At 29.5% G+C, this 13,092-nt stretch overlaps 1 protein-coding gene across 1 annotated transcript in view; it reads right to left on the bottom strand.

Moving 5' to 3' along the window:
- Positions 1 to 1,359: 1,359 nt before the first annotated feature.
- Positions 1,360 to 13,092, bottom strand: part of LOC140675722 (plastin-2-like) — a 42,492-nt gene continuing 30,759 nt past the window's right edge. Inside the window, exons 2-4 of the mRNA XM_072910347.1 lie at positions 6,451 to 6,881; positions 4,262 to 5,474; positions 1,360 to 4,184 (exon numbers count right to left, since the gene is read on the bottom strand). Coding sequence (XP_072766448.1) covers positions 3,984 to 4,184; positions 4,262 to 5,474; positions 6,451 to 6,881 — 1,845 coding nt within the window. The 3' untranslated portion in view covers positions 1,360 to 3,983. The remainder of the gene's footprint in view (positions 4,185 to 4,261; positions 5,475 to 6,450; positions 6,882 to 13,092) is intronic.

Below are 13,092 nucleotides of genomic sequence, written 5' to 3'. Positions count from 1 at the left end.
AGTTTTATTATAATGTTTTGGAAAGCTGTCAAGCTATAAGAATGTTCAATTAAAAACGGGATGTTCCATTTAAGAAATTGAAAGTGACCTTCACGTGACCTTCAAGTGACTATTCAAGGTCCAATCAATGACACCATCTTACGTCCCTCTTGAAACCATACAACTTTTGTCTGACAATGAAACATTTTTGTATAAAACTTATATTTTTCGAGATTTTTCAGGATTTCCATACTTTTTCCTCATCCTGTATGTACACTCCTCAAAACAATTAACGGGACAACAATTTTTTGACGAAAAAATTGTCAAACTTTGAAGTGCTGTAATTTTGCGAGAAATTATCTTACTGAAACGAACAAAAAAGCAAATTAAAGTTTGAAATAACTACTTTTTGAGATGCTCTTGGGCTCATGACAAACATTCATCACTTTTGAAGTTACCTGACTTTGAAGCGGAATTTGAGGTAAATAAAGAAATTAAAATCTCAACTTTAACGCATCACACCGAGTGAGGTGATTTTTTATGGCTTATCAAACCAATTTCAAGTAAAACGCTGTTCCTTTAGCTTTAATTTTTTATTTTTTGTCGTACAATTTTTTCTTGCAAAGTTATTCCATTTTAACAAAAAACTTCTTTTTAAACTTTAATATTAGACGAACAGATCATCGTAGAAGAATGAAAAAAAAACATTTTAAAGCTTAAAGTATTAGCTTTCAAGTATTAAGACTAAATTTTAGATCTAATTTTTTTTTCATACCATTTGGCACTTTAAATTCAGCTCCAAAATTTCAGTACGTCGACAATATAAATTAAAACAAAAATAGAAATATTACTAGTCGCCAGTGGTTTTTTAAAAAACAGTAAAATAATCTTAAAAATCGACTTGACTGGCAAAAGATGTTTATTTAATTCTTATGAAATGTTACATGACGTTTCGACCTTGGGTCTTCTTCTGACAACTTTCGATTTTTTAGAACTTGAATATCTGAAGAAGACCCAAACCATGAATGTATCGTCATGGGCCTAAGAGTCTCAAAGTAGACACTTTATACTTTAATTTACTTTTTTGTTCGTTTCAGTAGGATAATTTCTGCCAAAATTACAGCACTTCAAAATTTGACAATTTTTTCGTGAAAAAAACGCTATCCCGTTAATTTTTTTGAGAAATGCGTATATACATATATGCGTATATACATATATACATATATATATATATATATGTGAAAATTGTCAAATTTTCATTTTTGCAAGATGTATTCACTTTTGACTCTCACACTGTAATTTGTTGAAAGTAAAATCATTTTTCCAATTGTTTATTTTGCATTCTGCTTTGCCACTAATTAGTAATGAATCAATAAGATATTGTATATAATAAATTTCTTTTATTTAATTTACGTACACGTTAAATTATAACTACACGATGAACGCATAACACGTACATATACACACACACACAATAGTATGCGCATATGTTGGCGCGTATATATATATATGTATATATGTGTATATATAAAATGCACGCATACAGTGATCATTATAAATTCAGATTGTTATTCAATGATTGCAATTCTTAATTCTAATTAGACAAATTGCCAATAGCCCTCGATAATTTTCGAATCGCATATGTTTCAAATACGAGAACATAATTAAATACATGACATAAATATTCCAAGTTTGCATCAAATTAATTTTTCAACTTCTACTCTTTCTCAAGTAATTTTTTTAGTACATAAACACGCTGCAATTACGCGTTTACGTATCTACTGTTTGCTCTTGGAATAATAATGCAATGATGTCTTAAGACGTCAAATTTAAACTTGTTTTTCCATTAATTAAAAATTGTTATTCCATTAATGGAATAAAAGTATCTATACAAATTTCGATACACATTGCACTTAGTTAGTTATAATCATTGTAAATAATTTTTTATATCATTCTAATACAATGAATTAACATCTGAATATAATAATTAACCAATCTGATCTGCTGTAATTCAAATCTATGATAATTATGCAAAGTATGTTAATTTTTTCATAAATTTCCTTTAATTCTTATCTTTTTTTCTTCTCCTTTTGTTACTAAAAATTTAATGATTTATATATTGCATATATATTTTACATTAAAAGTTTTAATTATATGCAATATAATAAAATTCTCTTTCTCTCTCCTTTTAAAATTTTCTCAAAAAACTTTCAGTCACTTCGATATGTTTTGAGATTGAACCTTTGTTTCATGCATAAGAATCATTTATTTTTTCAAAACGATTAATTTTATAATCTACGCACATTACATAAACCTGTAAATTGAGAGAGAAAAAGAGAAAAGGACGAAGAAATGCTTTTTATCTTTATATTTGCAAAAATTAACTGCAAATATTTTTTTAATACTCGCTATTAGTTGCATAAGTACGTTTCGATTTTCGAATTGATTATAAATATCATGTAAATATCAAATCACACCTCAGTATAATAATGGCACAATTATAATAATTTTTGTGTCAACATGATTACATTATTATTATTCATTATCTGTCCAACGCACATAATCTGACGACTAATGGGGCACATAATCATCAACTGACATTTTTGAATAATATATCTTTTTTTAATATACGAGTGTCATAGAAACTGTTACCACGCTACAGTGGCGTAGGCAGATTTCAATAATAAGGTATCAAAAGCCTTCGCTTTCTAGTTCAGGAGATTTTTGTTTAGAGCCAGACAAAATATATAAAAATTCATCGACATTATTGTGTAATATATGTATATAATATGTATATATATATATAAAGAAATATATTTGTATAATTTATGTATAATTATTGCAAATTACACTCGATATAAAATCCGTTTATGCGCAAAAAACTGAACCAACAAGGTGTTTTTTTAGACCGTCGTGGCTCTCTGATAGACACTGCGAATCACTGAGAGTGCGTAAAATAACAATTCAAACAGATCACAAGTCTCTTACACCTATACTATAGATATATGTATGTATACATTGTGTTAAATATATTTTTACGTCCATACTATATATTATACGTGTATAATACGAGTTTTTTGAATTTCAAGTTAAACTTCATTCACTCTATACGTATGGGCCAGACAATTTGTTTACTTAAAATATATATACAAAATATTCGTTAATTTATCGAATTAAATCAAAACTCAATTTTCTTAAGAGAAATATACGATAAAAGATAATTTATTGTAATTTTTATAGTTTTGCATTTAGTGTATAAATTTGGACTAAGAATTTTTCTCAAAATTTTTTAATTTCTCAAAATCGTAAAAATTAACAAAGGATTTGTAACACTTTGTATTTATCTCTCAAAATATTTCAATATGCGTTGTAGATATTTTTCGATAATAACATGATAAGCAATTAATCGCTATGTATGAAAAAAGTATTTAAAACTTAACAACGCCAATTCGAGGGATAATTTGCGCACTTTTTACATGGAAAAAAAAATATCGATATACACGCGCGATAACGTAAGTTCAAGTCGTTGAGAAATTATCTGATCCCCACCTTATACTTTAATATAAAAAATCCATTTATTTCAAAAATTTCGATCGTTTATATTGTAGACAAAATTACTACTGCAACGATTGTATATATATTTAAAGTATCACACATGAACTATTATACTGATATTTTATATACTTATGTTTTATAGAGTCAAGAAATATCTAAGAGTTTTTACGGTAAAATAATTTCCTTCGTCAAGCACATGATTTTTGTCATATCTCGCGTGACTATTCATTCAAATGGGAATCAAACAGGATTTCATCGTAATTCCCAAGTTCTCGGGTTATTCTCTTCTCGTCTTGTCCTAGTACTTTTCCTAGTACTACTCTTCTCAAACTAACTTAAACTACGTATATACAAGTGTTACGCTCATGGAAGAGGTGCGAAGCGATACGGCCGGTATGAAAAAGTTTCTGTGTACAAAAGGTATATATATAGTAGATAGGACGTCTACATTATTGGTCATCGTTTACGACGTTATTCGGCTGATTTTTCACAGAATCCATGTTCGGGATATAGTCCATGGCCATCAAGCAGGCGAACACCGTCAACACCATTTTCGGCTTCACTTCAGTGATATCTTCCGGCAATGCATAAACACGTGCGCCACATTTCCGCGCTAAAGATATCGCGTATTTAGCGTTATCCAGGTTTTCCTGCGTAATGAAAAAAAAGCAATAAATATGGTGATCAATATAGTGTCTGTGACATCGTTAACAAACAGAACGCTCACCTTTTCAGTCCCGCCCTCTTTAATGAGATCATAGTTCACCGAGCCAGGTTTGATAGCATCGATAAGATCAAGGACAACCTTGCCATCTGATATCGCATAATCTTGGAATCCCTTGATACTGCTAGTTTTTCCGGCCGTTTGAAGTTTAGAATTTACCCAGTGGACGATTTCTTTTTCAACGCTTCCCTGAGTACCAGCTAGAGACGTCAAAATCGACAATGTATACGACCTCATCAACTGCCATATAAGGGCTAACGTCAGGGTCGCGTTTCCATCGTTGAGGTCCTGTCCGGCAATACCCACGAGCGAGAAATTCATTTGTTTGCCCAACTCGACAGCGTAATTGCAATTCTCCAGCTTTTCCATGAACTTTCGAAGCTTTGTAAATTTCTTGTGCACTTTGTTCCAATTCACAGTTCCCGGCTTAATAATATCATACAGCTGGAAGATAACAAGACCATCGGCCAAATCTGAATAGAGCCAGTTGACGTGAGGCATCACGCCCATTGAATTCATCCAATTTCTGTAGGTTTTTTCTTCTCGCGTTTCTTCGAGAGACTCTAAACCCTCAATATTGCTTTCTGGCTTATCCAATCCAGGATAGTTGTTGAACATATTGGCAACGAAGGCTAAATTGAGCTTGTAAATACCATTTACAACATCACTGGGAGTTACAAAGCTACGACAGCCTAATTTAGCTGCTTGTTGAAGCATGATCTCCGCTCTAGACATATGGTTCGGCTCCATTAAGGCCTCTAAGGTGACGCCAGTCGAGTTGGGCGCGATCTGCTTAATAAGATAGGTATAAATCTCGGAGTCCGTGATGTCCGACTGGAAGTTGTTGCATCGTCTGGCGATGCCAGCGTTCTCCAGATGATGGTTCACCCATCTGAGAAGAATGGCCTCCGGAGACAGTTTAAGTAGATCTTCAATTCGTTCACCATCTTGCAAAAGTGTGGCAAGGCCAGGGCAATTCTCAAGAGTAATTTGGTTGAACAAGCCAATTCGGATAATCTGCCAGAGTAGCCCTAGCACTAAATGCGGTGAACCTTTTGTGAGATCGTGGGCATCAATGTTTATGATGTTGCAGCCAATAGCCTGAGCTGACGACAACGCTAGCGTTAAATTCTCGTGCTTCTTGTACAACGTTAAATTTTTCTTGTTAATCGTACGCTCATCAATAGTATCCGGGCAGGAATGATTAATTATTTTGCTGAAAAATAAAAGAGAAACTTTAGCAATGGGTTTACAATCATTTACCTATTGAAATAAATTAAAATTTACATTTCTGATATCTTTATTTCCCTTAAGTGTTAAAACTTCTATATGTATATACATGTATCTTCTAGACTTTCGTTTTTTATTTTGATTACAATAATCGAACAAAAAAGTGAGAGAGATTGAAAATGAGAAAGAGAAAATGAAGAAAGTATATGTGAAAAGGAAACAACGAAATAAAAGAACGTGAAAATATTATCCTTAACAGCACACATATGTTTAAAATATAAAAGATTTATAAAAGATTCATAGGATATTAAAACATATTTTAACATTCTATGGCTCTCTTATAAATATCTTTTAAACATGTGTGTTGTTAGAGATAATTATTAGGAAGAAACGGAAAAATTAGAATAATAGAAAAGAACAAAACAAAAGGAAGGAGGATAGAAGTTAGATGAGTCAACAATTAGAAGAAATAAGTAAAGGATAAAAAAAATTTTATACACAAATTAGCACCTAATTATTATGCATTTGTTTTTTTAAAATTATTTTATTTATAATTTTTTTTAAAGGAGAACCAACTTAACGTTAAGTCAGCTCCACTCAATATAAATTTAATTTTCTGTCAAACGATAAAGTGATAAGACGAAAGGAAAGAGATCTAAAAGAAAAGAATTTTAGGAGTAAAATAATAAGAAAAAAAGGAAAAGGAAGATAAAAATGGAAATAGAAATGAAGAAAATTAGAAAAGAGAGAAGAAGTACAGAGGGAAAAGAAAGAGAAAAAAATAAAACAAAAAAGGAGAAGGATAATAAATAAAAGAGAGATTAAAATACAATTAAATTTAAAATACAATTAAAACATAATAAAATACAACTAGAAATTTATTTTATATCTAATCTTTCAAAAATAATATTATTTGAATAAATAATAAAAATAATACAATATTATATTATACATATATATACCAGAGCAAAATTCCATCTTTAACTTTGTCATAAAGTGCCTTTCCCTCAGGATCGATAGGCAACAAATGCTTCAAATCAGGATCGTGTAAAAGATTAGTGTTGATCCAGTCGCTGAACGCCAATTGTTCTTCGAGTCTGACTGAATGTGTGGTGCCTTCGCTGGATGCTTCGGAAATTCCACCTAAAGTTTCAAGGTTTTCCTTTTTCGAGACGACGTGTTTGAACGTGGAACCCAGTTCGTTAGCCTTGAGTTCCTTGCAGAGTTTTTCGAATTCCTCAAAGGAAAGACGACCTCTGTGCTCGAGTCGCTGCTTATCATCGTATTCCTCGATCATCTGGCGCACCTTGTAGCCTGGCATCTTGAAACCGCAAACATCCAGTGCGCTTCGCAATTCGGTGACATTGATGAAGCCATCTCCATTCGCGTCGATCTGTGCGGAAGGAAGGAAATTATTAATAATTTCATCAATAAATGATATATTATATTATAAAGATTAACTTGTTAGAAGCTACAAAAAATATTACTTTCCTATATTTTCAATTAAAAAATTCTTTTTACGCTGATATCAATAATAATAAATAATAAAAATAAATAATAAATGATAATAATTTTATTATGTGTGCAAGATGTAAAATTTTCTATTATTTTCTTCCATACTAATTTTTCATTTACCACCACCAGCTGGCGCTTGATGATTGTGAATAACAATAGATAAATCAAACTTGCAACAGTCTTTGGTAACATTGTGGCAATAGCTTTTCCGCAACACGATTTCTATACGGAAGAATAAAATGTGTCTATTAAGAAAGGATGATGATTGCATATACGGTAGATAAGTATAATTAATTTAATGATCATACTCATGTAGAGAGCGTTAACAGATTTCGTAAAGTATATCGCAATAATAAAAGAATGACATTCTTATTGTTAGAATCAAAAGGATGAGAATTGTTTCTATTATATTATTTTTAAATTTTTAATTGTAATTATTTAAAATTATACATATATTTAAAATTTTCTTTTTTTTCACTTCTGCTGTTACACTAATGATTACATTATTCTGCTACAGAAAATGAATAATTACATTAATAAGAATAGTTAATTACCGATAATTAATTCAAGAATTAATTAATTTCATAATTTATTTGAAATACCAGGTTATAAATTATCTCATGCAATATCATAACAATGACATTATCAATAGTGTCAATGATAAATTTATTTATCAATAATCTCGATAGCGGTAAATTATAAATATTTATGTATAGGTATATTTATAAAATTTGCAGCTTTATATGCATGTGTACGTGTAAGTATTATAAATTTATAATTTACTATCAAAATTATTAAAATAAATAAATTTACGATTATATTAAGAGTGCAAATATCCCAGAGCGCAATTAATGCAGCCTTGTGCTAAAAATTGCAAACGTAAAAAAATTTGTTATTTTTGATGAAATTGTGATGATGTATGAATATTCATGATATTGACGTTTCTTAAATAAAAAAATTATCCGATGAAGCATTGTATCATGATATCTTTGTTCATAACATACATAAAGTATAAGAGTAGAAGTATCTTCCTAATATTTATTTATTATTAATTAGAACCCAAGTTATCGATTGAGCCTAGTAAAAATTCGATCGGCCCAACTGTTACTGAATTCCGATAATCTAAAGTTCAATTGACTCATACATGTATTTTGATATATGTATATGCCCTGCTTTGGTGATATATGTATATAATATAGTTTGAATTTTTTATCTATTATTGTTAAATACTTTTGACGTATATATATTTTTAATTTACATAAAATATAAAAATATATAGAGAAATGTTAAAAATTATATACTTTTAAAAATTACAATAAAATTAAAATAAGTTTTACATAAAAATATATTTTTTGTTCAACTTTTTTATAAAAAGTTTCTCTAAAACGCTTTACAAAAGTTCTGAAAAGACACATTTTTACTAAGTGTCGTGCTGGACGTAATTGTTAAAAATTGTTCTAAAAATAAATAATAATCGGAACTCTGTTTAAAACTAATTCTAATGCATAGAACTCTTGGAGAACTGTCGAGAACTACCGTTAGACCTGTCGAAAATCATCAGCACGACACATTTATACTAAGTGTCGTAATACGCAATTAAAACAAAAATTGTTTGAAAGTTAATTGGTGGAATATCAATCTGAAATTGTATATATGTATATGCGACTCTCAATTAGAACTATCGGGAACTCTTGTAAAAAATAAGAATTTTTAATTCATTTTAGTACTTTAGAGAGGAAAGTGTCGTGCTAAATTCGCGAAGTTAGCGCGTCATTTTTTATTTTTAATTTTTTTGGTAATTTGTTGGAATTTTGCCTTGAAACGACATATAATTATAGAATTAGTATAGAACTAACGAGAACTCTTACTAAACATCTTGATTTTCGATATGTTCTTGTACTTTAGAGGAGGATGTGCCGTGCTGGAAACGTGAAGCTAGCACGTCATTTTTTATTTTTGGTGTTTTTGATATTAAAAATGCAGAACTTTTTTTAATGTTTATGAGGAACTATAGAACTATGAAAAGTGCTACTGAAACTGCCATTATTTTTTAAAAATTAATAAAACGTCGTTCCAACTTCACAGACACCAACATTTTTGCAACGAAATGTTTTTTATCTAGACTTCTAAGCTGATTTCTAAAAGTTCACAAATATTCTTTCATGCAATTCTTAGAGTAGAAATCTATTTTATTTTATGTGTATAAATTGTAACTTTTATATTAAGGGGATATCGTACCGTCCTACCTTACCGATCAAAACAATTGCTTCGTTAGACATCAAAATTATTATTTTAAAAGTTTTGCAATTTGCACGTACAAAATGATACGTTCCCGCCTGGAAATGCATGAAAGAATATATGTAAACTCTTAGAAATAAATTCGAAGTCTCAGTAAAAGAGATTTTCTTGAAAGTGTCGCACTTTCAAAAAAATCTCTTTTACTAAGACTTCGAATTTATTTCTAAGAGTTTACATAAATTATCCCCTTAAGTAAATATATTCTTATGTTAGGTTAGATTTTGATCGGTAATATGGAACAGCTTCAGGATTCCCTTAAGAAGGAAACATATGGTTGTGCATGCCAATTAAAATTTCGATTGTACAATATAACGAATAATAGAAAATAAGTAATTTTAAGGTCGTTTTAATTAGTTCCCGTATGATTGCGCTCACTGTTGAAGTTCCGTAAGAAATCCGTTGCGTAAGAAATGTGCACCCACGCGATTCTCGCAAAGTCGCGAGACTTCGCACGAAAGAAATACAAGTCGCGAAAAATTCCACCAGAAGAAACTAAGCATCGTAAATATTCGCATGAGAATAATAGGGATATACAATAACGACGGGAACAGTCGTGCGTACAATTTCTTATTGTCAGAAGGTGCAACGGGGTTAATCAGCAGTTCCTTATGCCATTCTGGAGAAAAGCTGCAATGCCGTATGTGCGAATTGTCAGCTAATTAACATTTTATTCTTGCCACGAATCGTCGAATAATCATAAATGTGAAATCTATTCAATTTTTTTCTATCGGGAGCGTATGATAATGATGTTAAATTATACATAGTCAGCTCGCAATTTACGAAGAAGATTGATAGCATGGATAAGTCTCGGTTTAGTCATGACACTTAAGCAAATCTGCCACTTGTTAGTTATTCAACTTAATTAACAAACAGTCAACTTGCTTTTGCAGAAAATTCTGCATGCACATTCGCAGAAAGTGACACATATATTACACAAGGTGAGGAAAAAGTACAGAAACCCTGAAAAATCTTGAAAAATATAAGTTTTATAGAAAAACGTTTCAGACAAAAGTTGTATCTATGACTTCGAGAGGGACATAAGATGATGTCATTGATTTGACCTTGAATAATCGCTTGAAGGCCACGTGAAGATCACTTTCAATTTCTTAAAGGGAACACCCTATTTTAATTACATATTCTTATAGCTTACTTCAAGAGCTTTCCAAAATACTATAATAAAACTTCTTTGGTTAAGAATTTCTTGAGATATTTTAAAGTTTGTTATATTTTTTAATATAAAATATGAAATGAACGAAAAAAGTGAATAAATCTTGCCTTAGATGACCAGATTCTTCCCCGATCTTGCTTTAGATTTTTTTTCTGTAAAACTTAAATTTGAGATTTTTCAGGGTTTTCATACTTTTTTCTCACCCTATATGTAAATACATGTAAGGTATTTAATATGGCATCACCTTTTCTGTGATTACGAGATTTACGCTAGCAGAAGAATTTTCTGGAATTACCTACTTCAATGTTCTCATTTTTTTTTTTTTGCGCTAAATCCATTAAACTCGTCGAATAAAACATATAAAGATATGGCAGAAGTGCTAAAGATATTAAAGAAAATGGAAACTGAGAGCACTCATAAACGAAAAAACTCCTCCACGATGTCTCATTTTTGTATCTTTTATAAATTTTGCCGAGAAAAGAAAAAAAATTATTATGAAAAAAAATTGAACTATCGCAACACGATAGAACATACTGAGAATATTATCGATGATTTATCAGATTTTATCGACTACTTAATAAAATAGAAAATAAGTAAAAAATATAAATACCTAGAAGCATCGATCGCAATACAAGTGATATTATTTAAAATGAAAAGATCATACTTAATAAATCAATTAGAAAGAAAATATATATAATTCTCTCATTTTTTCATAAGTGTTCATTAAGAAATTCTTGTAAAATTAAACTCTTTTTAATTAAAGTTAAAATTATATATTGCGTTGTGCTAATATAATGTACATATTCTGAAGTTTCGAAATAATTTATATGAAAATGTATGTTTATGTATAATACTATATACATATAACTGTATAATTATATACATTTATAATAACTACTAAAAGATAATATAAATTGATAATACATTTGCGAATGAAATTACAAGAAATATTACAATATCATTTTCATTGTTCTCGGTATAACTATAATAAAATCAAACTTCAATCGCAAAGACGATGAATTTTTTTCAAGTGATTCATAATTTATGTAGACATGAAATAAATTCATTAGAATCAATCATAATGAATCAGATAGAATGAAATAACCTTTTCTACTAATGTCTCGAAAATATCATTACTAAACAGACAGTATATAGTTTGTAAAAATATAATTCGATTTTATGTATCTTATATCTCTACCGAGAATTTTTCCAGAAAACAAACATAAAATTCTATGGCGATTAAGGGTATAAAATACACATAAGATAATATAAAAGAAAAAATATCTGCATTAAAATTATATTTACTTATTGAATGGCAATAACTATATTGAAATAAATGATTAATAAATGATTAATAGCAATAGAGAGCAAAGGAATATAGGTATAACAATTGATATGACAAAGGTAATACAGATTCAAAAATAAAATAAAAATATAAATAAAATAATATAATTGTGGATATAATAAAATGACTAATTTAATACATATTCATATAAATAATAATCAAGTTAGAGCGTGAAAATAAAAATAAAAATAAACTTAATAGCGGACGTTTCGAGCTCGATTTTGAATCTTCTTCAGCACAAAAAATAAAATTTGGTTCGGTAACGGTGATAATAAAAATTAGTTGTTAAAAAAACTATATTATAGGGATACTCTATGACAAAATCTTAATGGATATGTTACTTTTTAATTGACCAAAATATGTAATATCATATACAGGGTGTCTCATAACTAATGAGCCAACGCTCGTGAGTGGGTAGAGTACAGTGAACTAAACAAAAAAGTATTAAGTCATTTTGCGATTTTCACAATAATTATTAAAATATTAATTAAAAACGCTTAGCAAATAATATTATACATATCTACAAGATGTCCGGTAATAATCACCCCAACTCTCTAGGGCAGATAGAGCAGGTCCAACTGAACATAAAAGTCATGTATCATTTTGCGATTAGCGCAATAATTATTGAACTATTAATTAAAAACGCTCACGGTATGCTGAGCGCTATATGCGGCGCGCGCTCCTACGCTGAGCATTTTTAATTAATATTTTAATAATTATTGCGAAAATCGGAAAATGATACAGGACTTTTATGTTCAGTTTGACCTGCTCTATCAGCCCTAGAGAGGTGGGGCGATTATTACCGGACATCTTGTACATATGTATAATATTGTTTGCTAAGCGTTTTGAATTAATATTTTAATAATTATTGCGAAAATCACAAAATGACCTAATACTTTTTTGTTCAGTTCACTGTACTTTATCCGTTCACGAGCGTTGGTTCGTTAGTTATGAGACACCCTGTATATATATATATATATATATATATATATATATATATATATATATATATATTCGTGTGTGTGTGTGTGTGTGTGTGTGTGCGTGTGTTTCTCTCTGTGTAACATGTGTATATATATGTGTAAAGCGGGGACTAAAAAAGTTAGAAAATATATTTTTATATATATATATATATATATATATATATATATGTATGTATATTAAATACTTGATATTCATATAAGGGATGTCCCGTTTTACTTTCCCTAAATAAATCACTCAAAAATTGAGATATAGAAACAATTTTTCAAATAAAAGTTATTTGGCTTCAAGGGAGAA

The sequence above is a fragment of the Anoplolepis gracilipes genome, unplaced genomic scaffold (genome assembly GCF_047496725.1).
Source record: "Anoplolepis gracilipes unplaced genomic scaffold, ASM4749672v1 Contig18, whole genome shotgun sequence".
NCBI classification, from domain to species: Eukaryota; Metazoa; Arthropoda; class Insecta; order Hymenoptera; family Formicidae; genus Anoplolepis; species Anoplolepis gracilipes.
The sequence above is the reverse complement of the archived record's forward strand: the minus strand, read 5'-3'. Positions and strand labels throughout refer to the sequence as shown.